Below are 23,322 nucleotides of genomic sequence, written 5' to 3' on the forward strand. Positions count from 1 at the left end.
AAATAATGTTACTCATCTAAACCCTACATCTCAAACCCTAAACCCCAACCCTAACCCTAATCCCTAAACGTCATGTGTTGTATGTTTAACACATTCTGGTGAGAATGTGTAAAAATCAATCTTTCTTTGTAATTATTACTTTTTATTGATTATAATAATTGTAATATTCATATTTCAATTGTACATTTAAATATTAAGTTATAATAATATAAATTTACAAATATTTCATAAGTCAGCCGTGTAAGTCAATAACTCAGCTATCACTTAGTCACTTCGTCGGAATTTTTTTATTTTTTATTCGAATTTTGAGTTCAATTTTTTAATTATTTGTATAATATATTGTGAAAAAACTAACTTTATAAATTTATTACGCGTGTGGATCTCAGCAGGCACAGAATTGTTGTTTGGATTTCTCCAACAACACTTTTTGTAATATCGAAGCACTACACGAAAGACCAAACGAAGCCGTAACAAGTACATAACTCAGCCATAACTCAGCCGTACGAAGTACATAACTCAGCCATAACATATATGTTTTTTTAATATTTATCAATATTATCATATGGCCTCAATTCAATGTGTATCATATGGCCTCAATTTACAGAGATATGTATCATATGGCCTCAATTCAGTGTTATATAGAAAGATGGCAATTTGTATAAGCTGTGTTCTTAATTAATTTATGGTTTTATACATACTCTATACAAGCACAACTAGCATGATGATGATACATACTCTATACAAGCACAATTAGCTTTCGCGAAACCGACCCAAGCAACGACACCAATGGCTAGAATCACCCATCCCATCAAATCGGACTTTGCATCACTGTTTTTCTTATTCTTCACTACCTGTTTTGGGGAATTTACATCAACAACATGATATATCATGAGATTCACATTATCTTATAAGGTGGATGCATTCTGGAAAAAAGAAATGTGATGATGAGAATGAAATATAAAAAGATAATACCTTTGATGAGCTAGACGCTGCAGCAGGTTCAACAACACCCATTGGTTGTGAGCCTAGGCCATGTTTGTGAACCTCTGCGTGCAGTTGTGGAGCCTGTGCGTAGCATAAAATAGAAGGAGATTCGGTTAAAGAACAAAACTTTGAGATCAGGTTTAGAGGCACAATGCACAATTCAGCTGCAACATTCCCTTTTTATGATTCGATATACAACTCAAATATTTACAGTTTTAGAGAGAAGAACTTCGATTAAAGAACGAAACTTTGAGATATGGTTTAGAGGCAAAATGAACATGAATTTAACTGGCTGATGGTTTCTACTGATTTCAGGTAGTGCGGATTATATGGTTGCTGTAAAGATCAAAGACCTTAACTTCTACTTTCTGAGAGTTTGACAGAAATCAGAATCCTTTGTATAGAAATGATATACAAATAAAAGTTGGAAAGAAGAGAAGCAAAGATGCACTCACACTTGCATCTCGTGGGTTGCTTCGTTCTTGGCTATGGTAAGTTACCAGATATTTCTCACCTGGCGAGAAATCAACTAGTTTTACCTAAAACGGAATCTCTCAAGTGAAGTTGGATTAAGCCGCTCAAGTGAAGTTATTCTCTCATTCACATCAATCCTTTGTATATCAGTGATCTTCCCTGTAACTAAATCCTCAAATCCTCCAGCATCATTGAACTGTAACAGAGAGAAATCAAAAAACACAAACTTTCACGTATCTAAGCAATCTAAATAATCTCAAATACCAAAATACTAAAACTCAAACCTAATCTTCACCAATTTCTAAGAAAGTTTCAATTTTTATAAGACATTCGAAGAAAGGAGAGAAACTTACGGCGAGAATCAAAGACTCCTTAGCAGAGAGACGTTCCATTTCCCTAGCGTAAACCAAAGGAATCCCTTGAACAGCTTCTTGAACCATAGCTCTGCATATCATTCTCCGGTTTCTCCAACTTTTCTTCTCCGGCTGAAAACTGAGGGAAACCTTCGTCGTCAATGGTGGTGATACGGAGGATAAGAAGCTCAATTGAACCGCAGAGGTCCCAGAAACCGAACCAAGTTGTATCAGTGCCATTTGAAGATCAAAGATTGATTCTTTTCTTTTGCTGCGTAGAAATCTGAAGTATGAGTTAGGTAGCAGAAGACGAGAGAGCAGAGAGATTCACGAACTAGATTCATACCAAATTGAAATACGGTATGATCAGGAAGCTAACCTGAGTTTTGGAAGATGAACCAAGTAGGGCGTTGGTAAGGGCTCCGAGAGGATTAGAAGAAGAAGAAGAACCGGGAACTGCATAAGCGGCTCCGCCGTTAACAAGGTCTCTCATCGCCATGTTTCCGCCGTTAACTTGAAGTAGATCTCCTGATTTTATAAAATCGATTGGGTTGAATAGTTTACAAGTTCAGACCAAGAATCGTATTGTATTAGAGAGTAAACGAGAAATACCTAATTACATAAAACTTGAAAAAATTGAAAGGGAATATGAAACGACTCGAAGAAGCAAGAAAGAGAACAAAGTCTTAACTTTTACCAACGGGAAACAATAATTAGATCTCTGTGTGTGGGATTCATACGAAGAAGCTTTTCTTTTTATTTGTCCGCTCAAGAACAATGACAACAAAATCAAGGAGAGACGACGAGAGAGGTGTTTTTTTTCCTATGAACAGTGGAAAACTGTTTGTTTTCCTCTTTGATATAAACAAGAAAAAACAAATGTGGATCTTAAAAAAACTGCTTAGTGACGTGTTAAATCATATATGATGTGTATTTTAATTTGCTGATGTGTATTTTTTTTTTTTTTTTTTACTCCAATTCGAAAAACAAAACCCAAGGGGTAAATTGTAATTACACCCAGGGCACTAAACATTCTAGTAATTTTCAAAAGATTTATAGATTTGGGTAATAAACCAACTTTTGGATAATATTTCAGTAATTCTTTCTTTTTTATTCTTGTTTATTGTTTTCAAATATGTGCAATCATAAACTAAAAATTACAATAGAAAGCTTACCAATCGTTTTAAAAAAAATTCAAATTGTAGATAAAAACCAAAATTTAAAAATATATTCAAGTTGGCGAAAAACTAAATCTATACTAAAAATTAAACAGTAAAAACCATTGTTCCGGCCGCGCACGCCGAGTTCATCAAAATCCCCACGTTAAGCGGAATCACACTGAAGCTAATCGCAGACCATGCCTTTTGGAACAACCGAATGGAAGCTGTGTTGGTGAAAGCAGCATATAACTGTCAATGTGAGGCCTTCATGCGTCTGGTCGTTTTTTTTACACAGTTGATTTATCCAATTCCTTTGGCAACCCTCAGATGTGACCGTCGTCTAGAACACTCTCATTATCACTATCACCATTAGCTGTCTGTGTGGAGTCTATTACATCGGCTATGAAAAAGGGAGGATCCTTGTTTAATTTTGGTGTATAACCTAGATTTGATTTAGGTTTTTGGATATATTTTGTTGAAAAATGTGAACATTGGCTTTGAAAAACGGAAGATACTCAGTTTGATTTTGGTATATGATTAGTGAAAAAAAAAAAAAAAACTACTGCACCACAAAAATTTAATTTCTGATAATATCCCAAATTAGTCTTTCTTTTTCACATTTTAACAAATAAATAAAGAATGATATATTGACTTCTGTGAAAAATGAAATATAGCTTGAAATACATTTAGAAAAGTGATTTTCCAAAAAGAAATAAAAAAAATCTAAATTTGGATCGTTTTATCCAAAATCTAATTTCTAAGTTTTTGAGAATTTTTTTTTGCCGTAGACACTAACATTGTTTTTTTTCCTTTCAGATATGGAATCAAAAACTAAAAATTACTATAGAAAGCTTAAAAATCGTTTGTTTACAAAACAAATTACAGAACTGAAAACCAAGATTTAAAGATATACTAGGGGATAACCCGTGCTACAACACGGGGTTAAATATTTTTTAACCTTTTTCTTGTCTAAGTTAGGTTATCTATTTTATTTTCGAAGTTAAAATAAAAACGTAATCGGTAATAAACTAATTCAGTCGCTTTATATAATCTCATACTTTGCATAATATAGCTGCTTACAAAATCAGACAGACAAAGAGTATATTGAATAGTAGCTATGTAAGAGGGTATATATTCGACAATATCGGATCGTAGGTTCGTAATCGATTATGCACAAAACAATATTGGACTATAGTTTTGTTGGTTTGTGTTCTAAGATTCTAATCAATAATAATAATTTGTGTTTTATGAATGTTTAATATCCAAAGTAAACAATAATAAAATAAAATAAAATAATAGTAACAGTAGAAATGACTCATATAGTCATGAAAATACCATATTCCTTCATTAACCCATTCAACCGTGTCTTGTATTTTCCCTGTAGACCAAATTAGAATAAATATAGAGTTAGTAGCATATATATTAATCAAACGAAATTATAATATACCAAGAATTTAGGGATTAAGTACCATTCCATTTCCTAGTGAAGATTTTGGAAAACTTCTTTAAAAACAACATTGGTTGTCTTTGTTTGAGGTTTTCCCTCACTATCTGTTATCAACATCTTCAATCCAGACTTTGATTTAACTCTTGACATTGCTACATATAACTGACCATGTGAGAAAACGGGTCTAGGCAAGTATATACCAACATTTTCAAGAGATTGTCAGGTCCTCTTTATCAACCTTCTTATTACACTTTCGACAGCTAATGTAGAACCAACCCCAATCTGTATCGATTACTGAAATAGTACATGCGATTCTACATTTTCCTACCTATCAAAATAATATTACATCCTTAAGCTTATAACTCATACATTTTCCAAAACAGATTATGTTAATATATTGTTAGACTATTAATAAATGTAAAATACCTCTGTTTCAGCAAGTACGTCAGCGATCATTTGCAAAGGAAAGTCAAGACCACTCTTGGAGAGAGACGGGTTATAAACTCTCTTTCCACCAGAATTGGTAATTGTTAAAGCCAATTGATCCGCAGGAAGACTAAAATGAAAAAGAGGAATAGTAAATCATAATGAAACATATTGTTGATTAATACTTTTAACGCTATTTGAATTTACATGTTCTGAAAAGCCTCCATCTCTGGTAACTGAGGATTGATCATCAAGATAGAAGAATCGAAAGCATTCTCAATGTACCGTTTTTCTGAAATAAAATATAAATATGATACAGTAGTTAAATGTTTTATAAAAATAGCTTTTGGTAAATATTATGTGCCCTACAAATTAAATGTATAAATATTATGCGTACTGTTACCTTTATAGCTATTTTGTTTAACAAAGCGTAGGAAACACATAACCATTCCATCACTTGAATCATTGATAGCACGATCTAAAGCTTCAGCATAGGTTTCCCATAGAGTACATGATAATCGTTTATCCCTAAATAAGAATTGTAACAAACATAGATTATATTAAAATAGTATAACGTATAAGCATGAAAATCTATATCTCTTAGATTTTAAATAGTATAACGTATAAACATGAAAATATATATATATATATTTTTTGTTATGAACAAAGAAAATCTAAAAATGTATATTTAGATTTATAATATTACTCAGTGTCTCTTATCTCAAACTCAATTTTCTTCCTGGTAATGTTGTTACGACTTGTGATTTCTTCTAAACCTCCAGAACTGACTACTTGACCAATAACGTCTGTAGATATAAATAATACAACTATTAATAAAATCATCCTTCTATATTAGTAACAAAATATATGTATTATGAAATTACCTAGCAGGAGATTTTTGTCAAGATTTCCAGCAAGTATACTATCAAACGATGTGAATGATAAGTAATGATCATCAGATACATTTTCAGAAGGAAAAATTGTGGTACCATATATGGTACTGATCTTATACTTTATAAGAGAAGGACGCAAGTAGGCTGTACAGAGATTCAAACCAAAAGTTGATATAACTTTCCAAGATCCAGGCTTCAATTCAGATTCAAACTTATTGATATGATCCTTTCTGACATAAGCTCCTATTTTGTCACCCTATATAAAACAAAAAAAATACTCTTAGAATGAATTGATATTAATCTATTAGCAAAAGAATAATAAATTGATATTTAAAATACATACTGTTTCGTCAGCCAGAATTAGTTCGAGTGATTCACCAAGTTTAGCGGTATTCATTTTCCAACTGTGGAGAATTTTGACTTGAATACGCCAAGCGTTTTTGTATGGTTTTAGATCTTTCAAAGGAGTGTAAGAAAGGGGTAGAGCCATCATTTGGTGTAACGAAGTAAAAATGTATTATTTTAGTATAATAATCCAATAGAAAGTTCTCAATATATTTATAGTGAAATTCTTTGATTTAGGTTATCACTTATAAGTTAAGATTTGACATCAGGAATATATGCAAAATATATTTACTTGCTTGATTCGTTTTTCTTTTTAAACGAATATTCCTTTGAAAATTTGATCGTAAAAGATTAGTTCATAATTGTAACCTCGGAAATCAAGGAATTAAACAAAATCTGGTAACATGAATATTTGTTTTATAAGATTTTAAAAGGAAATTTGTTATGATATGTTTCGGTAATTAAGTAAATATTCAAATTTTTCGGTATTAAAATTTATGAAATCAGGGTGTTTGCCTATAAGGAATGGGTTTGTTTGGGATCTTAATTAACTATTCTTGAATGAAATAATAGACTGGATCCGAAAAATATTATTCTCGAGTACAAACAGATCCGCTGGTTATTTTCCTTCTATTCTCGGTTTTTTTAAGGATCCGCGTCCCGACCCGTTTTTTTTAAAGTGATCGACCGAGGGCATTTTCGTCATTTATTAAAATCAAAACTATAGGTTAATTAGATTAAATTTTGTGATTCTCTAATCATTTTTAATGAAAAACCTACCAAAACCAAGTCATGGTCCATTTTTACTCTAGGGAGTACTTCTGCTTTAATAGTATAGATTCAAGTTTGTGGAATACTAAAATCTACTTCAAAACTAAATAACTCAAAACTCAAACTCAAAAACCAAAATACACCAAAAAAATCAGTGCACCGCTTTTAAAAAAAAACTTCCTTAATATATCAGAAACAAGACAAATACTGTAGAGACGTCTACAAAATAATTACCTAAAAACATAGAGGCTGACTAAAAGAGAGAGACTACTTATCCTATCCGTGGTAATATGTTTGTCTGTATGTATGTATGGCCTTTGAGAATCTAACCCGCCGTATGTGCGTGCACAGTGAATCCTATGTTTTGGATCCCATGATTAAGATCCAGCCTCGACGACTGTGTACTTTATTTAGGGATATAGCCTTTTTTTTTCTTTTTTTGTTTGTTCTATGTATAATGATTTCTCTCCTATAAAAGTTAATATTACTAACGAACGATTGCCACCGTTGTATAAATTTATACTTACTGCAGCCACATTTTCAAAAAGAATCTGCTGAGACAAGGATCTCAACTAAACCCAAAAAGGGTTAGTTGGTTAAAAATAATAGGGTTAGTTGGAGAGTGTATGTAGAAACGGGAAACCCCATGCATATATATGGATTGATTTTGATTTTTGAATAACATCGTCCCACGTGAATCTGTATTACACATCAAAGTTTCGTGTTAAAATTTATATTTTTATTCTGCCTGTGTTCTTCAGTTCTTTATTAAGACAAAAATATCTTAAAGCTAAGTACATAAACGATTACAGTACTTACCACCTAATAATTCCAAGAAGTAGTGTTTTGAAGACCAAAAAAATATCTTAATCATCAAATGTGAGACTCTTCTCTCGGCACCTCTCTCTTCCTTGAAGTATGTTTTTCCCATTTTTAGTTGAATGAGACTGTTGTTGTCTTGTTTTTAGTTTATTAAGTAATACATACATGCTTAAATGTTTTTTAGATGTGGATGTAATTGTATTTATTATTGAAAATAGTATATGCATGTGACAGCATGCCTATATATATAATATATGTGTGGGTAATAATATTTATACACAATATCAACGTAAAACAATGATGTTGTTTATATGTAATTAACGTCTCACATGCATTTTAGACTTTTAATATAGATATCACTTACTTTATGGCACATATATTTAGTGTTTGTCTTTTACCGCAAACATAAAATGCATCTGAAACAATAATTCACAACAAATAATTTCTTCCGTAATTTGATACCATCTTTTTATGAGAAAAGGGTCTTCTTCTTATTTTAATACTATACATAATTCGGTTGAAAAGATTATATTGGTAAATGTTAAAAGGAGATCTACATGCTAGTTTGTTTTCCCTTTATCTTGTTCTTGATATGTTGCATCTATAGATTCCTTTAGCTTATTATGGGACAACGTAACCAATTAAATAATAACCTTTTTTCTCAAACATCATTTACAAACATAATACACAATAGGATGAGTTGCTGATATATATTTTAAATTATCAGAAAATTCATATTCAGTTTTATCATAGAAATAGCATTCTGATTATAAAAAAAAAAAATCAAAAATGGATAGAAAAATGGACTTAAGCAAAAAGTGTTAAACGACTGTGAATAACGAGATAATTGATAATTCTAGAAGACTAGTATTACTTTATGATATTATGTTTGTTCAACATATGAATATTTAAACGAAAAGAAGAAAATAAAGCGTACCCATTTCACACTTTCACAGTGACTTACATGCATTGATATCAAAAAGAAACCCTTTCTCTTTAGTTTCCAAATACTAAGCCAATCTCTCTTTTATTTTACCTTTTCCTTTCTTGGCTTTTTCTTCTCCTCTCATTGAAACTTTTTCCAGTCAAAATTTTAAAGTAAAACTTCCCACTAAGTAAGGTTTTTTATACAAACTCCTCATATATAGATTCACATTCACCCATTTCCTTCCTTTTTTTGCTCTCTCCCTCTCTCTCTCTTCTCTTCTCTTCTTTCTCTTTTATTTTCGTCTCAAAAATGGCATCAAAAGGAAAGAAACCAATAAGAAGAACAACCACAAGAAGAAGTAAAAGAATCCATTACAAGAACCCATCTCCTCCTCCATGTAGTACTATCATCAATAGTGACGTCACTTCGACGTCATCTTCACCTACTACTTCACCCACATCAACGGCCACGCCATCTTCATTCCAACCGGAGAGTGGATGTTGTACACCGAAGTCTAAGAAGTCACATATACCGGAGATGCTCACGTGTCCGCCGGCGCCGAAGAAGCAGAAAGTGGGACAAAACTGTGCTTTGAGGAGAAGACAAATAGCTTTCTTTGCATCTCCAGATGTAGAGATGTTCTTCGTTTTCGCACTTGGTCAACAAATCAATAAATAAGCTAAGTGTATGATTAGGGTTTTGTGATTATTATTATTATTATTATATATATATAGTATTATCAATATCTCAAAGTTTCTAGTTTGATTAAAATACAATAATATTGAAGTATATTATCGAGAGTGTAGTGTGATGTTTCGCTTCTTTTCTTCTTCTTCTTATTTTGCTTTTCTCCCTCTCTTTGTTCCTTTTTTTGGGATAATTTTTGAGTTAGGTGGGTTTGAATTTGTGGTAGGGTATAATTAATCAAATACCCTACCTCTTTTTTATTTTTATTTTTATAGTTGATTGTTATGTATTTTTGTTTTCTGTAATTGACTGGTGCTTCCTAACATTTGAGGCTTCTTAGCTTTGCATTTTTGTTGTTTGTAATTTTTGTTTGAGTTTATTACGAGTTGGATTATCGTTTATACATACTTTATTGGTTCCCCTCATTCAAACAAATTAACTCCATAAATGGTACTTCTGAATCTATTGCTTTCCTTTTTATTGGGTTACATAAAAGATTGATGAACTGATACCATTTTTTACCCGAGTCAGTGATGAGCTCAAATTCAAAATATTTTTAAGCTGGATATAATAAAAAGAAAAAAAAAAGTTACCAAAGCCAAAAAAACAAAAAAAAATAGTGGATGAAGAATAATATGTATACAAAAGTTTTGGATGTAATCCAAAGTTATTACAAAAAGATTTAACTGTTTCTTATTTGATTTAAAGCTTATAAAAGTTGAGAAATATATAATTCTTCAAATCTATTTGAAACTTTTTTAAAATTGCGTCTAACTATTTGTGCTGTGTAAACTATATAAATTGAACTTTGTTTGTGTAATTTTTTTGGGGAAGGATATATGTTTAACGAAGGGATGGCAAAATGGTCGGAGCTGAGACCATAACATCTTCGAAGGGAAGGGAATCCAATGAAAGGACTCGTGCGGCTTTTCTCATCATTTTCTCTTTTCTTTTTTTCTCGCACTTCCTTTTAAGAGCAAAATTAATAATTATATGTTATAAAATATTGTCTAAATCCAAAACTATATCTATAAATAGAGTAGGTAAGAAGACGACACAACATCTGTGCTATTATCTATGCAATTTGGCACCCAAAAAAAAAATATATATACATATAATCTACGTAACTTAATAATTCGTTTGGCCATCATTTATTTTTTTTCGAATTATTGCTATAAAATCTTCAGAACTCAATAATGTGGATAAATCATAACATGACGTACGAATCTCATGATTGAAAATAGAAAACTTATACCTCTCCGTGCATAATCTACTCGTTTCCTACGTCAATGGATATGTCACTTGAGAATGTATGTACAACATCGATGGGAGAATCTTCAGTAGAAAAGCAATCATAAACACGGTTTGCACAAAAAGAAAAAAAACCGGTTTGCCAATATAATTTAAAACAATTTTTCATTTTACAATATTTATTAAGTTTTATAAAAAGTAAATCGATTTAATACTATATACGATTTACTTTATTTTTTCAACATTCTATTAGATTCTTTCTCTTTTTTTTTTTCATTCTGTTCCATTAGACCATCATTAACGAAACCATACAAGGTTACTTTAAAAAAAAAAATTAGTATTTTAATTAAACTTATATATTTTTAATTTTTATTAATATTAACCAGTAATTGAATGACGCTTGTCATAAAATTCTTAATACCGTTTTTTCCTAAAGTAATCTGAACATCGATCCTCTTCCTTTTTTATTCTCTCCCTTCTTTATATTAATTTTTTATTATGAATATTTTGATGAATACTCCTTGGTGGAGATGTCCTTAGACTCTCTCTAAATATTTTATATTTCTGTTATTTTATATTTCATTTATTCATTATAGTTTACTTTTTTGTTTATGAATTAATAATCTTTTACCCAAAATATTACTTTCACAAAATAAAAGCAAAACTTTCAACATATTTTAACTGCGTATTTGGGACTGCGTGTACACTCTCAAGTCCCGAGTGGCTATTATATGTAGGCTCATATGGCTAAGCTAGCTAAGGTGGCCTAGCTAGTTTTAAATCATACTTAATGAAGTTCTTCCATTCGTTACAATAATATTTCTTATATCATAAAGTAATTAATTAAGGTAAACCTACGTATAGGTGGTAGTGGTGGGTATAATATAAACTCGCACGTGTGTCGTGAAGGATATCAGTATCACACGATTCACACACACACTTGCAAACAAAAAACGAATTAGGTAAAGTGGAGGAAAAATTAAACACATTGGAATGAGGATTTGATTTTACGTCCATCAATTTCTTTTGGTTTTCTCTCTTTTTGTCTTTGTATTATTTTAATTATACGTCGTCCCAAAAAATAAACTTTAACTAAATACAAATATAATAATCATTTAAAACTATATAATACTCCTTGCTTAGATATATCAAATCAACTAATCAAATAAAGTATAAAGCTAATCGTACGTTTCATGTAAAAAAAGCTGATTAAAAAACTTTTCAAGAATCCAAGGTTTCATTTTCACTCACAACCAAACACACATTATGGGCTTTTTTAAGAAGATGCCCATTAAGGCCCAATAAAGATAAGTTTCTCTTAGAAAAATCACAAATACGAAACCAAATCGCCAAATCCCATATCCGTGGTTTGTGGCCATGTCTTCTTCGATCGTCGAGCACGTCGTCCTCTTCAAGCTCAAGAACAACGATGACGTTGACTCCAACAAAATCAGCTCCATGGTCAACGGCATCAACGAACTCATCAATCTCGACCAGGTGCTTCACCTCTCATGCGGTTCAATCCACCGCCTTAGCTCCACCTCCGCTGCTTCTGCCGCCTTCACTCACGTCCTTCATAGCCGTTACAGATCTAAAGAAGACCTCGACGCTTACGCAATTCATCCCGATCACGTCCGCGTCGTCAAGGAATCGGAATCGATCCGTGAAGACGTCTTGGCCGTTGATTGGATCGCCGATCAAGTTCCCGGAATCCTAGCTCCGCCTCCTGGTTCAATTGGTAAAATCACGCTTGTGAAGGTGAAAGAGAACGTCACGGAAGAGGCGAAATCGGAGATTATGGAAGTGATTAAGGAGAAATCTAAAGGAAGCGATCAGATCACTGTTGGAGAAAACTTCTCTCCGGGTAGAGCTAAAGGTTTCTCAATCAGTTCGATTTCGTATTTTATGGATTTGGGCGAAATCGAGGCTCCGGTGAAGTTGGAAAATGATAAGATTCGTGATTATCTCGATGATACCATTGTTGTTGAGTTCGTAGTGCCTCCAAAACTTGCTTCTGTGTGAGTTGTGATTAAGATGATGACGGCTTTAGTCTCCGGTTGTAAAATCGACGGCGTATTACAGTGGTTCGTCGCCGTATGCATTAAATGAATATAGTAAAAAAAAACACATTATTGGGCTTTTTCATGAAACCCATTGTTGGCCCATTAGTGAGATCCCTGTTTAATACTTTTGAAGTCTTTAATTGGTTGGTTTTATCAGTTGGACTAGGTCTAAGACCATCTTTATTGGTTAGAACTCCAAATGGGGTTCATACCATTTTTTAAGCATAAATTTTGTTTTTAACAAACTTAAAAACTTGAGTAGGAGTTCTTAAGTATTGTCTCCTCCAATGGTTTAAATTGCTAATGGAATTCTTAAGAAAAAAATTAAATTTCATGAAACAGAAAGTTTGATTTTATCATAGTGTTAAAAAGAAACAACACAAGGTTTAACACAAGGTTTCAATGTTTTGGTTCCGATAAGACAAACAAGAACGTCACTTTCACAAGAGCTTTAGTTTCAATACTCCATGCTTGGTTTGACTAAAAAACAGAGAGACATACTGCTAAGTAGAAAACAGAGGGTCCAAACCTGAAAAGAGAATATGAAACTCATTCAACCAATGAACACCATTGCACAGAGACATTAATTCAAAGTTACAGAGAAATGGAACAATAACTGATTCTATAGAGCATGGAAAAATAACAATAACTGATTTTGACAAAAATTGAGAGATTAAATTAACAAAATACATATCAATTTCGACATATTTGTTTTTTTTGTCAGAGCATTTCCATAGTTTAGGGAATACTTTTTCGCTGTATGGACAAATGGTTGTCAAGTTATTAGGATATATGTAAAACATTTTTTCATTTCATCCATGGCATCCACTCATTCAGAATTATAATCTATCAACGAATAGTATGTCGATTTGAAATTTAGATATATTTTAAATGTATTTAGAAAATTTCTTTGTTTATTTGCCATTCGTAAAACAATTTCTATGAAATATACATTAAGATATATTTTGGCAAAAATTAATAAATTAATATAACAAAAGATGTACACATTTGAATATTTGTGTTTTTCTTAAAACATTTTCATAATTTATGAGGATTGTTGTCCATTTCAAATTGTATCAACCGTAAGACTCATGCTTTACATCAATCACTATGTTTTGACCAGTTTATTTATTTTATTGTCTATTTTCTAATGATGCAAATATGATATGATGGCCAACAATGCTATTGTCTATTTTCAAAGATGATGGTAGTTTTAGAAAGGAAAAAAACAATCATGGAATTTACAATAAAATATTTTTCCTTTCTAAAACTACCATCATCTTTAAGTCACCATATTCAGATTTTTAATCTAGTAAAAATTTAGCATAGCATGTTGCATAGCATAAGATTAACTTCTCTTTGCAAATTTTGGTGTTTTGTTTTTTAGTGATTTTCCTTTTTTTTTATTAATTAATCGAAAACAAAACTCAAGTTTTAACTCTAACATTAACGTATTTTTCTTTGTGTTGATAACTGATTTTTTTTTTTTTTTAAAAAGGATATTCATTTGTTTGACATAATAGCATTTATTCATTTAAATTTAAATTACAATTTTTTTAATTTAAATAAATGCTGACGACCTGACGTACATTGCAGCTATGTGATTAATCGTTTAATTTTATATTATTTTTAACAAATTTATTTATTTATAATATATCTTGTTTTTTCCTTTTAATATTTTGATATAAAAAATTCTTAAATTTCAAAAATATCAATAAAGATTAGTTGTTTAAATTATACGTGAACGGCGTCAGAAACTTATAACTTCGAATTTTATTCAAAATTTTAATCATAATAATAGGCTAATTAGCGAGGTGCTTATTTTGGTCGTTAATTATTCTGACATGATCAGCTTAGAAGAGTAATTGTAAATGTAATACGTACTGATTTCGAATTAGTTAATTAGCCAATCATTTGCTAATACCTCAACTTTTTAAAACCTTTATTAATTTAGCCAATCCTTAATTTTCCAGATTGGTACGCGAGTTCCGAACTCTAAACCCGGTTATTAAAAAGGGCCGGTTTATTTTGATGAATTGAATTGAACCATAAAATTATACAATAACCAACAACCCCTACCTAAAACCCTTTCTTCTCATTCCAGACACTTTTTCTTCAGTTATTCTCCCGACAATTTCGTCTTCAAACTCCAAGCTTGCAATAAGAACCTTATGTATATATATATAAAAGGTGGATTGGCTTACTGAGAAGATGAGGAGTAGCAATTTCGTAGTTTCATCAATGCATGGAGACAAACGTCAAAAGGAGAGAGATGAAATCATGAACCAGGTTCGGTCATTTAAAAGCCGTGTTTTAATCGCCTCAGATGTATGGGCAAGAGGGATCGACGTGCAAACAGTATGATATCTCTCTCTCTCTCTCTTTCTCTCTCTTTTTAACTATCAGTGTCACTGAGAAAACTTTGAAGTTGACATTAGTAATCTTTATTCTACTAGGTTTCTCATGTCATCAACTATGATATACCCAACAACCCGGAGCTTTACATTCATCGTATTGGACGAGCTGGTCGTTTTGGTCGTGAAGGTGTAGCCATTAACTTTGTAAAATCTTCGGACAATATCGAGAAGCATTACGGTACTTTGCAATATTCTCCTGGTCGTTTTGATCTTAAGGATATTGAGAAGCATTACGGTACTAAAATCCGCGAGATGCCAGCTGATCTTGTCTAAAAGATTTCGTTTCAATGAAGCCTGAAGTTGAAGAAGGATAAAGGCTGCAGATTGTGGGATAAAGGCTGTGTTGGAGCACATTTTACAAGGGGACAATGTTTGGGAAGCTTATACAAATATGCATGAGAAGTTGCAGGAAAAACTCTCAAACATGGAATATATCTTTATGTGTCTATCTCTACAGATGGTACTTCCCACTTGTGGACATGAGTGTATATTTGTCAGTGAGAAAACAAATGCAGAGTGCTCCGCATGTCGAGAAAGGGACATGGCTTTCTGACGCTAGACTGCTTGCTCCTACTCCTCTATACACCGGGAAGTTGTTGCCAATTGTGACTGTTTCAAATCAGTTAGGCGACAAGCAGACACAGTTTCTCTGTGGTATTTTACTGTACCGGCTTTGGCATAAATGGAGAACTAAACCCATACGAACATCCAGAGAAGTTTCATATTTACAAGACAAGTTTTATCTTGGTGAGAGAAATCAATTGTAGCTACTGTCACAAGGAAACCAAAGAAGTGTTCTAAGTCTTGGATATTCAAATATAAACAGAGAACTGTGGGAGCTGTTCGACCAAGCTTCACATCATGTGTCAATCTCTACAGATGGTAAGAATGTCTACTTTTAGTGTGACACTGTTGGAAGAACAAGGATGCGAATAGCCAATCATTAGAGGCTATAGTTGAAGCTACTATGATTCTTTACATAAAACTGGATGGTTTAAAAGTAGCGATGAGATTTTGTGTGTTTGGCTTGTGGGGTAAGCGTATCTGTGATCAGTTTGTTAGATGGGTGAGGAAGCACCAGAACTATAAGTTGCAGGACAAATCAGAACCTCTGTGGTGGCTATTTCAGAACTTTCAGTCCACTAATGGAACTGGCGTGTTCTTATTAGTTCCTGAGACTATTCTTGAAGTTGTTTATGTGATGAACAATACCAAATCAATTCTTCTGATGCAGAAGGAAAAGAGTTTAGACTCTTGGAAATTTACATTCGATCTGCAAACAGTTCAACACATTCTGCAACAGAAGGCTGTTGAATCAAGCTTTGACATTGAGTATCTAGTATGTCCACAGAACAAAGCCACAGAACAAACTACATGGCACAGATGGAAAAGCAAGGTCCGCAACCATTTAACTTCTTGGAGTGGTTGCAAGGCTGGGTTTTGCCTCAGGAGCTTACAAGTTGGCGTTGCGAAGTTTCGCATGCTTGAGAAGCATTGCAGGTTGAGGTTACAGCAAAAAAAAGTGCATCAAGTAGCTGTGCATGTTTTTCTCATGGTTATCACAAAGTTTTGCTGATATGAGACATGATAGGAAATCGAACAAGGTTATGTTCAGGCTCTGGTTTATTGAAACAGATTGTTGTAAGGGCAAGGTTGAATCAAAAGGGTTTCAGGTTATGAAGCAAAGAAGATTCAGTTTCTGCATTTGATTCAAGTGATTCAGAGGATTTTGATCTCAGTGCACATGAGTAAATCCTAGAAGCTAGCAAGGGAATCATGTTTTGCAGAGAAATAATTGGTACATATCAATCACTGTAACATGCTTATGGTCTGAACAGAGTTACAGAGGCAATGGTTTTAGGCAAACATATTTTATTTTTTTAGTCCTTACTCCTAATCAACTTCAAAAGAACATAAAATGTATCTATGTATATGAGACTGATGGTAATTGTAAGCTTCTTTTGTCAGTTTCTGTGATTCGTCTGCCAAATCAGATAAAATGGTTGATTGGTTTGTCTAATCTTCGTCTTACAGTTACATGAAAGTGAGAGAGAGAGAGAATAAAACTGATGTTAATGCTGTGAAGGACTGTTTGTGTTGGCTATGAGTACTTGACAACATGACACTTCACTAAGTACCTAGTTTTGCCTTCACAATGATTTAATCCGGTTTCAGGGGATAAGACAAAGTAATTGATGTGATGACGTGGATGGTGATCTTGATCTAAGTATGGCAGCTAGTACTTTAATTTAAGGGGTGGAGTAACTAGTAAGCACATCTTGATCTAATACATTTGTATTCTTGATTTTTGGGAGAAACCATATATACCCTGAGTGAGTGATCTGGTTGCAGAGAAACTTCTTGTCTTGTTTTATGTTTAACTACTATCTTATTACACAAAACATGTCTTGAGAGTTGAGATAGTTATAAAAATTTTAGCTCTCAAAGAGACTTCATTGTCAAGAAAGAAAGACAAAAGTGTGGAATTAAACAATTAAAAAAAAAAACTCATCTTTTCATCAAAATCGGATACAAACAGATACATCAACTGAGACAATACTACTAATTTACATGAGGAGATGTGTTGTCGACTAACACTAAACACATCAAAGTTAAGGTAAAGACTAATGAAGCAGTGTTTTCCTTGAGATTTAATACATACATAAGCTAGGCCCAAAGCCAAAATCACCAAAAGGAGGAAACCCAGGAACAAAGATCGGATTTAGTAGCGGAAACGGCGGCGGTGGTGGTGGTGGACCGTAGCATCTGGTCATCATCCCAAGGTGGATCTGTTGTTGTCTGTGCTTTAGACGATCAGAGATGATTCTATAGTCGAGTCCATAAACAAAGCCTTCAGCCTCTTGCACATCGTGGAAGATCTTAGTCATCTTAACGAAAACCCTAGCGGTTAATTCGCTGTCTGAACCGGCGTGGTGAGCAGTACCAACACGGTCAAGTCCCAACGCATCAGCTAGATGCTCTAAACCTAAACGGCAACCAAGCCCTTCGTATCTACCCGCGATAGCTTTAAGATCAAAAACAGAGCCGAGGGTTCTAGCTACGGCTTTTGCAAACATCGCAGGAGTCACGGGTAAAGACTCTCCTCGGGTGAAACACTTCAACATATATGCGAGATCATACGACCCGTGAAACGTAACCCAAGTGATGTTCCTCGTCCTCTTCAGAATCCAAGAGAGATCGCTGAAAAAACCCTCGATTTCAATTCCTTGGGCTCTAATCTTCTTCAGATCTAGACCGTTGCGTTTTAGGAACTCGATGGATTTCTCGTTTCTCGCGTCTTCAACATCTCCGAAATCAGAGAAGTTGATCTCCCAAGTTCCACCGACTCTTCCGTTGCTGTCGAACAGAGTTAGACCTAATTGGATCAGTTTCGTCCTGTCTACGCTGAAGCTCATGTCGGTGTACCGTTGATCGTCCGAAGCGTGTTGTGGTGTATCTCTTAGACTACCTGGAAACTCTGTATCAAACGCTATAAAACGGTAGTTTCTTAGACAATCTTTGATCGAACTCATCTCTTCGTTACGATTCCAACTCCAAATCTCACGGCAATTTTTCATCGTACTCATCTTTTCTTTTTTTTTTTCTTTCTTTTTTACGAGCAAAGAGAAAATACTAATATCTGAGAGAACAAAACAATATATATAGTTTTATTACTTTTGGAAAAAAGGAAAATTTCCTTTTTCCAGTATTGTTGATTTTATTATTCCCCACTTTATATGACCGTTTGGATTTTTTTTTTTTTTTTTTTTTTTTTTTTTTTTTTTTTTTTTCTGATAATTACATGAATACCAATTTCTCTTACAAAAACAGATAGGGAGGTTCGAAACTTTTTTTTTTTTTTTTTTGTTACAATTAGAGAATTTCTTTTCCATTATAGAATTTTAGAAACAGATAGCTCACTCTTCTCAGTAGAATTTCTTTATTTTTTTTTTATTTTTAGTTATTAAAAGATAGAAAAGTCATTTAACAATTTTCTCAATATATGTCATCACTTTTGAAAGTCTTGCATTTGCTCAGAAAAAGTTTGCTCAGGAATCGAACTGGAAGAATGGTGGAGAAATGAACAGTTTTGGTTAATCGGAGGCACAAGTGCTCATCTTGCAGCAGTCGTCCAAGGTTTCCTCAAAGTAATAGCCGGAATCGAAATCTACTCTAATTGTGATACAATTTACTCAAAATGGTGTAAATAAAATGAATTGTGTTTAATACTAATATCTAATACAGTAGTACACCATAATTAAAAATATTAATCAACAGAAATAAATTTAAATGTCACAAATCAACAAAATAATATAAAGAAAATTACTAATATATACATTGGTAATTTTTTCTTAGTATAGCCACATGATTAAAATTTTAGGAAAATCACACAACGGTCATATAACTAATTAAAGGGTTAGAAGTTCTTTTAGTAGATTTAGTGTGATCTTTGAAGAACCAAACATGACGTCATCTATATATATGTTTACATACACGGATACACCACAACAACGCTTCTCTTTTCCTTTTACGCTCTCATTGTCGTTCTCATTCTCTCTCTCTCTCTCTCTCTAGTTCTTCCTTCTTCCCGTAGCGTGCATACAACGGTACAGAAAAAAATCCCTCTTCTCAAAGTTTCGTCTTGTCTTCCAGAGAATCGAAAGACAATGGATAACTCCGATGATCCTAGGGTTGTTTCACAGTCCAAACTCGACATATTGTTGTATGTCGCTGCCATGGTTTACGATCAAGAGTACGGTCCTCACGACGATGACAAATCAAATACCACTGGCGAAGAAGAAACAGAGATGGAAGCAAGAATCTTTGGCGATAAAGTACCGAGAAAGAACAGAGTTCACCGATCACCTTCTTCTCGCAAGACGGTAACACCATGGACACGTGTGATCGAACAACAAAGATCGGTACTACAAAACCCTAATGCATCAGAATCGGAACCTTCGTCTTCTTCTTGCGTCACCCTGTTCAAGAACAATGATCAGATTAATACGGAGGAGATCATAAGTCGCAAGAAACTCAGAATCTTTCATCCTCTAGAGGCAGAACCCATTCAAACGAGTCCACCGGATTGGCTTTTGAAAGTGATGAGGAGAGAAGAGAAGGGATACAATCCGAAGCTGATCTCAACGAGGAAACTTTACAAGACTGATCTCGGTAGAATCCAAGGACGTCTCTCAGTTCCTTACAAGCAAGTTAAAAATCCAAACTTTTTGACAGAGGAAGAGACAAGGATCATAGATGAACAAGCGATGAAGCTTCGTAAAGAAGGTGTGAGTGTTGATTTGATTGATCCTCAGATGAAAAAACATGCCCTTGAATTGAGGAAGTGGAAGATGAGTGGAAACTGGAATTATGTCTTTGTTGTTGGTTGGAACCATGTGGTTGCTGCTAATGGGTTTCAGGTTGATGACTTCTTTCCTCTCTGGTCTTTCCGATTTGGAAGTGGTAAACTCTGTTTTGCTCTCGTCCCACCTACGGAAGCTAGCCACGGCGGCGACCTTTAGTGTTTCTACTTCCGGTGAATGTATCTATGGACTGATCATGCTCGCCAGAGGGATCACACGTAGGATGTACTAGAGGATCTGCGATCTCACACTCGGATAGCTTGAGGAAAGAAGAAAGAGAATCGAGACTGAAGAATCAAGATCCGATCGATTCCTCTTCCGATAGTAACAAGGTGAAGTCAGCTGATGGACCTAAGCCCAACAAGATGGTTTGGCGGCCCAAGAAGACAGAATCGAGTCCAGCAGCTGCAAAGCCCACCAAGGAGATAGCAAGCCCAACTGCAAAACAACACACAAGTGAGAAACAAGATAAGAAGAAGGAAGTATTCCAGAAACTTCCTAAAAGCAAAAGCAACATGAACAGCTGTCCCAATAAGGAAATTGTGTTGACCAATAGGTTTCAATGTTTAGAGGGTGAGGCTACATGTTAACCTAATCTCACCCATATATATATGAATAGTGATGTAACCGTTGAACCTTAAAGAAAATAATGAAAGACAAAATCATGTTGCTTATCTTCCTCATTTAGTTCTTCATGGTATCAGAGCACAGCATATCCATGGTCAATCAATCCATGGATCTCTACTCTTACCCTGCGCTAAACATCACAAATTGTGTCACACTCAAGTTGACACAAAAGAACTACATATCCTGGAAAGCTCAGTTTGAATCTTTTCTTTCTGGGCAGAACTTACTTGGGTTTGTGAATGGGTCTATTCCAGCTCCGCCTGAAGTCATTCCAGTGACTCATCCAACGAGCAAAGCCACTACCGTTCCAAATCCAGACTATGCTGAGTGGTTCCAAGCAGACCAAATCGTGCGAGCGTGGCTGCTTGGTTCTCTTTCTGAAGACATTCTAGCAGAAGTGTCTGGCACCAAGACATCACAAGACGTGTGGTTAGCTTTAGCGAATCATTTCAACAAGGTATCTTCTTCTCGCCTATTCGAACTGCAAGGTAGACTACAAGGGTCTGAGATAAAAGATAAGTCTATGACCTGAGAGACATCAAGAATGTCTGTGAGCAGCTTGCGTCCATAGGCAGTCTTGTTCCCGAGAAAATGAAGATATTTGCTGCGTTGAGAGGGTTAGGCAGAGAGTATGAGCCTGTTAAGGTTTCAGTTGAAGGAATGATAGATCTAATCCCTCCACCTACCTTTGATGATGTTGTGTCTCGGCTGACAAGCTTTGCTGATAGACTCTCCAGCTATACGACCAGTGAAGAACCCTCACCTCATATGGCCTTTTACACCAGTCATTCCGGTAGAGGCAGAGGAAATGGAAGGTCTGGTGGCTCTCGCGGACGAGGTGGCTTCTACTCAACAAAAGGAAGAGGCTTTCACCAGCAAATCACTCAGGGTTCTAGCTCGTCTGGAGGCTACAATACAGAGAACAAGGTTGTCTGTCAGATTTGTGGAAAGCCGGGTCATGCAGCACTCAAATGTTGGAACAGATACAACAGTAGCTATCAACATGAAGACTTACCAGTTGCTCTAATGGCGATGCGAATCACTGATGTCTCTGCTAATTCTGGACATGAATGGGTTCCTGATTCTGGCTCCACGGTTCATGTCACCAACTCTCCTCACAACCTGCAACAAGTAAGCCCTTATGAAGGATCAGATGCTGTCATGGTTGGCAACGGTGAGTTTCTCCCAATCACTCACATGGGTTCTACTAAGTTACCAGCTAGCTCAGGTATTCTACCTCAGATTAATACGGAGGAGATCATAAGTCGCAAGAAACACAGAATCGTTCGTCCTCTAGAGGCGGAACCAATTCAAACGAGTCCACCGGATTGGCTTTTGAAAGTGATGAGGAGAGAAGAGAAGGGATACAATCCGAAGCTGATCTCAACGAGGAAACTGTACAAGACTGATCTCGGTAGAATTCAAGGACGTCTCTCAGTTCCTTTCAAGCAAGTTAAAAATCCAGACTTTTTGACAGAGGAAGAGACAAGGATCATAGATGAACAAGCGATGAAGCTTCGTAAACAAGGTGTGAGTGTTGATTTGGTTGATCCTCAGATGAAAAAACATGCCCTTGAATCGAGGAAGTGGAAGATGAGTGGAAACTGGAATTATGTCTTTGTTGTTGGTTGGAACCATGTGGTTGCTGCTAATGGGTTTCAGGTTGACGACTTCTTTCCTCTCTGGTCTTTCCGATCTGGAAGTGGTAAACTCTGTTTTGCTCTCGTCCCACCTACGGAAGCTAGCCACGGCGGCGACCTTTAGTGTTTCTACTTCCGGTGAATGTATCTATGGACTGATCATGCTCGCCAGAAGGATCACACGTACATAAAGGATCTACATTTTTGACAATTCTCCATTTTGTTTGGCCTAAAGATGCAATTTTTCTTGGAGAACTTTAGTGCTTTTTAGTCTTTGGCTATTAGGGATTTTGAGATTGATGACACTTGTTGTAAATGTCGTCAGATGAAACAGTAACTAAAGAAGTTATTGATTCATCTGTCCAATATACTCCTCCTTCTTCTGTTTGCAGAGAGTGTAAGAACTTAATTTTCAGATGAGTTATAAACAACCATCTTGACATCTGTTGTTTCAATTTTTGTCTTCTTGTTTTTACTCCAATTGGTTTGGTTTCATCTTGAACGTTTTGGTAAGATTTAGAGTTTAATCCCTTGAGGACTGTTATGAAGACAAACCACCTGACACAGTTTAGTGATGAGCTGTTATTACGCATGCAAACATGAGTAGAGAATCCCTCTTATGTGTCTTTCTAAATCCAAAATGCAAACATGTTCCTATCTCTTAAAAAGCT

At 34.5% G+C, this 23,322-nt stretch overlaps 5 protein-coding genes and 3 pseudogenes across 7 annotated transcripts; 5 read left to right on the forward strand and 3 right to left on the reverse strand.

The window, feature by feature from the left end:
- Nucleotides 1–653: 653 nt before the first annotated feature.
- On the reverse strand, nucleotides 654–2,701 carry LOC104758441 (putative plastid-lipid-associated protein 9, chloroplastic). Of its 3 annotated transcripts, XM_087493846.1 has the most exons (6): nucleotides 2,424–2,645; nucleotides 2,191–2,339; nucleotides 1,812–2,094; nucleotides 1,440–1,654; nucleotides 973–1,065; nucleotides 654–851 (listed from the first exon to the last, which is right to left on the reverse strand). In XM_087493846.1, the coding sequence occupies exons 2-4, from the start codon at nucleotides 2,271–2,273 to the stop codon at nucleotides 1,520–1,522; spliced, it is 501 nt and encodes a 166-aa protein (XP_087349972.1). In that variant the 5' UTR covers nucleotides 2,274–2,339; nucleotides 2,424–2,645; the 3' UTR covers nucleotides 654–851; nucleotides 973–1,065; nucleotides 1,440–1,519. The 3 variants fall into 3 exon arrangements, with proteins under 3 accessions (XP_087349972.1, XP_019094706.1, XP_087349973.1); XM_019239161.2 differs by having other exon boundaries at nucleotides 2,191–2,701; XM_087493847.1 differs by having other exon boundaries at nucleotides 1,812–2,082; nucleotides 2,191–2,674.
- A 2,346-nt stretch (nucleotides 2,702–5,047) lies between these two features.
- Nucleotides 5,048–6,227, reverse strand: LOC147924803 (uncharacterized). Its single transcript, XM_087496961.1, has 5 exons — nucleotides 6,081–6,227; nucleotides 5,729–5,993; nucleotides 5,551–5,650; nucleotides 5,248–5,372; nucleotides 5,048–5,136 (listed from the first exon to the last, which is right to left on the reverse strand). The coding sequence occupies exons 1-5, from the start codon at nucleotides 6,225–6,227 to the stop codon at nucleotides 5,048–5,050; spliced, it is 726 nt and encodes a 241-aa protein (XP_087353087.1).
- Nucleotides 6,228–8,661: 2,434 nt separating this feature from the next.
- Nucleotides 8,662–9,697, forward strand: LOC104758442 (cyclin-dependent protein kinase inhibitor SMR9). The gene has a single exon (XM_010481306.2). It carries the CDS (start codon nucleotides 8,913–8,915, stop codon nucleotides 9,279–9,281), a length of 369 nt encoding a protein of 122 aa, XP_010479608.2. The 5' UTR covers nucleotides 8,662–8,912; the 3' UTR covers nucleotides 9,282–9,697.
- Nucleotides 9,698–11,741: 2,044 nt separating this feature from the next.
- LOC104758443 (stress-response A/B barrel domain-containing protein DABB1) lies at nucleotides 11,742–12,760 on the forward strand. The gene has a single exon (XM_010481307.3). It carries the CDS (start codon nucleotides 11,919–11,921, stop codon nucleotides 12,561–12,563), a length of 645 nt encoding a protein of 214 aa, XP_010479609.1. The 5' UTR covers nucleotides 11,742–11,918; the 3' UTR covers nucleotides 12,564–12,760.
- A 2,055-nt stretch (nucleotides 12,761–14,815) lies between these two features.
- LOC104759951 (DEAD-box ATP-dependent RNA helicase 34 pseudogene) lies at nucleotides 14,816–15,294 on the forward strand (annotated as a pseudogene).
- A 2,378-nt stretch (nucleotides 15,295–17,672) lies between these two features.
- LOC104759952 (putative CCR4-associated factor 1 homolog 8) lies at nucleotides 17,673–18,569 on the reverse strand. Its single transcript, XM_010482813.2, has one exon. The coding sequence runs from the start codon at nucleotides 18,552–18,554 to the stop codon at nucleotides 17,673–17,675; it is 882 nt and encodes a 293-aa protein (XP_010481115.2). The 5' UTR covers nucleotides 18,555–18,569.
- A 991-nt stretch (nucleotides 18,570–19,560) lies between these two features.
- LOC104758444 (putative B3 domain-containing protein At2g27410 pseudogene) lies at nucleotides 19,561–20,667 on the forward strand (annotated as a pseudogene).
- A 352-nt stretch (nucleotides 20,668–21,019) lies between these two features.
- Nucleotides 21,020–23,093, forward strand: LOC109130012 (uncharacterized; annotated as a pseudogene).
- Nucleotides 23,094–23,322: the final 229 nt, after the last annotated feature.

Source organism: Camelina sativa, chromosome 17, assembly GCF_030686135.1.
Source record: "Camelina sativa cultivar CO46 ecotype springtype chromosome 17, ASM3068613v1".
Classification (NCBI taxonomy): Eukaryota; Viridiplantae; Streptophyta; class Magnoliopsida; order Brassicales; family Brassicaceae; genus Camelina; species Camelina sativa.

Coding starts and splice junctions, on each gene's coding strand:
- LOC104758441 (XM_019239161.2), bottom strand. CDS start 2,273: ATGCAGTTCCCGGTTCTTCTTCTTCTTCTAATCCTCTCGGAGCCCTTA. Junction 2,095..2,190: donor GTTCATCTTCCAAAACTCAG/GTTAGCTTCCTG, acceptor CTCATACTTCAG/ATTTCTACGCAGCAAAAGAA. Junction 1,655..1,811: donor AGGAGTCTTTGATTCTCGCC/GTAAGTTTCTCT, acceptor TCTCTGTTACAG/TTCAATGATGCTGGAGGATT.
- LOC147924803 (XM_087496961.1), bottom strand. CDS start 6,227: ATGGCTCTACCCCTTTCTTACACTCCTTTGAAAGATCTAAAACCATAC. Junction 5,994..6,080: donor TAATTCTGGCTGACGAAACA/GTATGTATTTTA, acceptor TGTTTTATATAG/GGTGACAAAATAGGAGCTTA. Junction 5,373..5,550: donor TTTGAGATAAGAGACACTGA/GTAATATTATAA, acceptor ATTCTTATTTAG/GGATAAACGATTATCATGTA.
- LOC104758442 (XM_010481306.2), top strand. CDS start 8,913: ATGGCATCAAAAGGAAAGAAACCAATAAGAAGAACAACCACAAGAAGA.
- LOC104758443 (XM_010481307.3), top strand. CDS start 11,919: ATGTCTTCTTCGATCGTCGAGCACGTCGTCCTCTTCAAGCTCAAGAAC.
- LOC104759952 (XM_010482813.2), bottom strand. CDS start 18,554: ATGAGTTCGATCAAAGATTGTCTAAGAAACTACCGTTTTATAGCGTTT.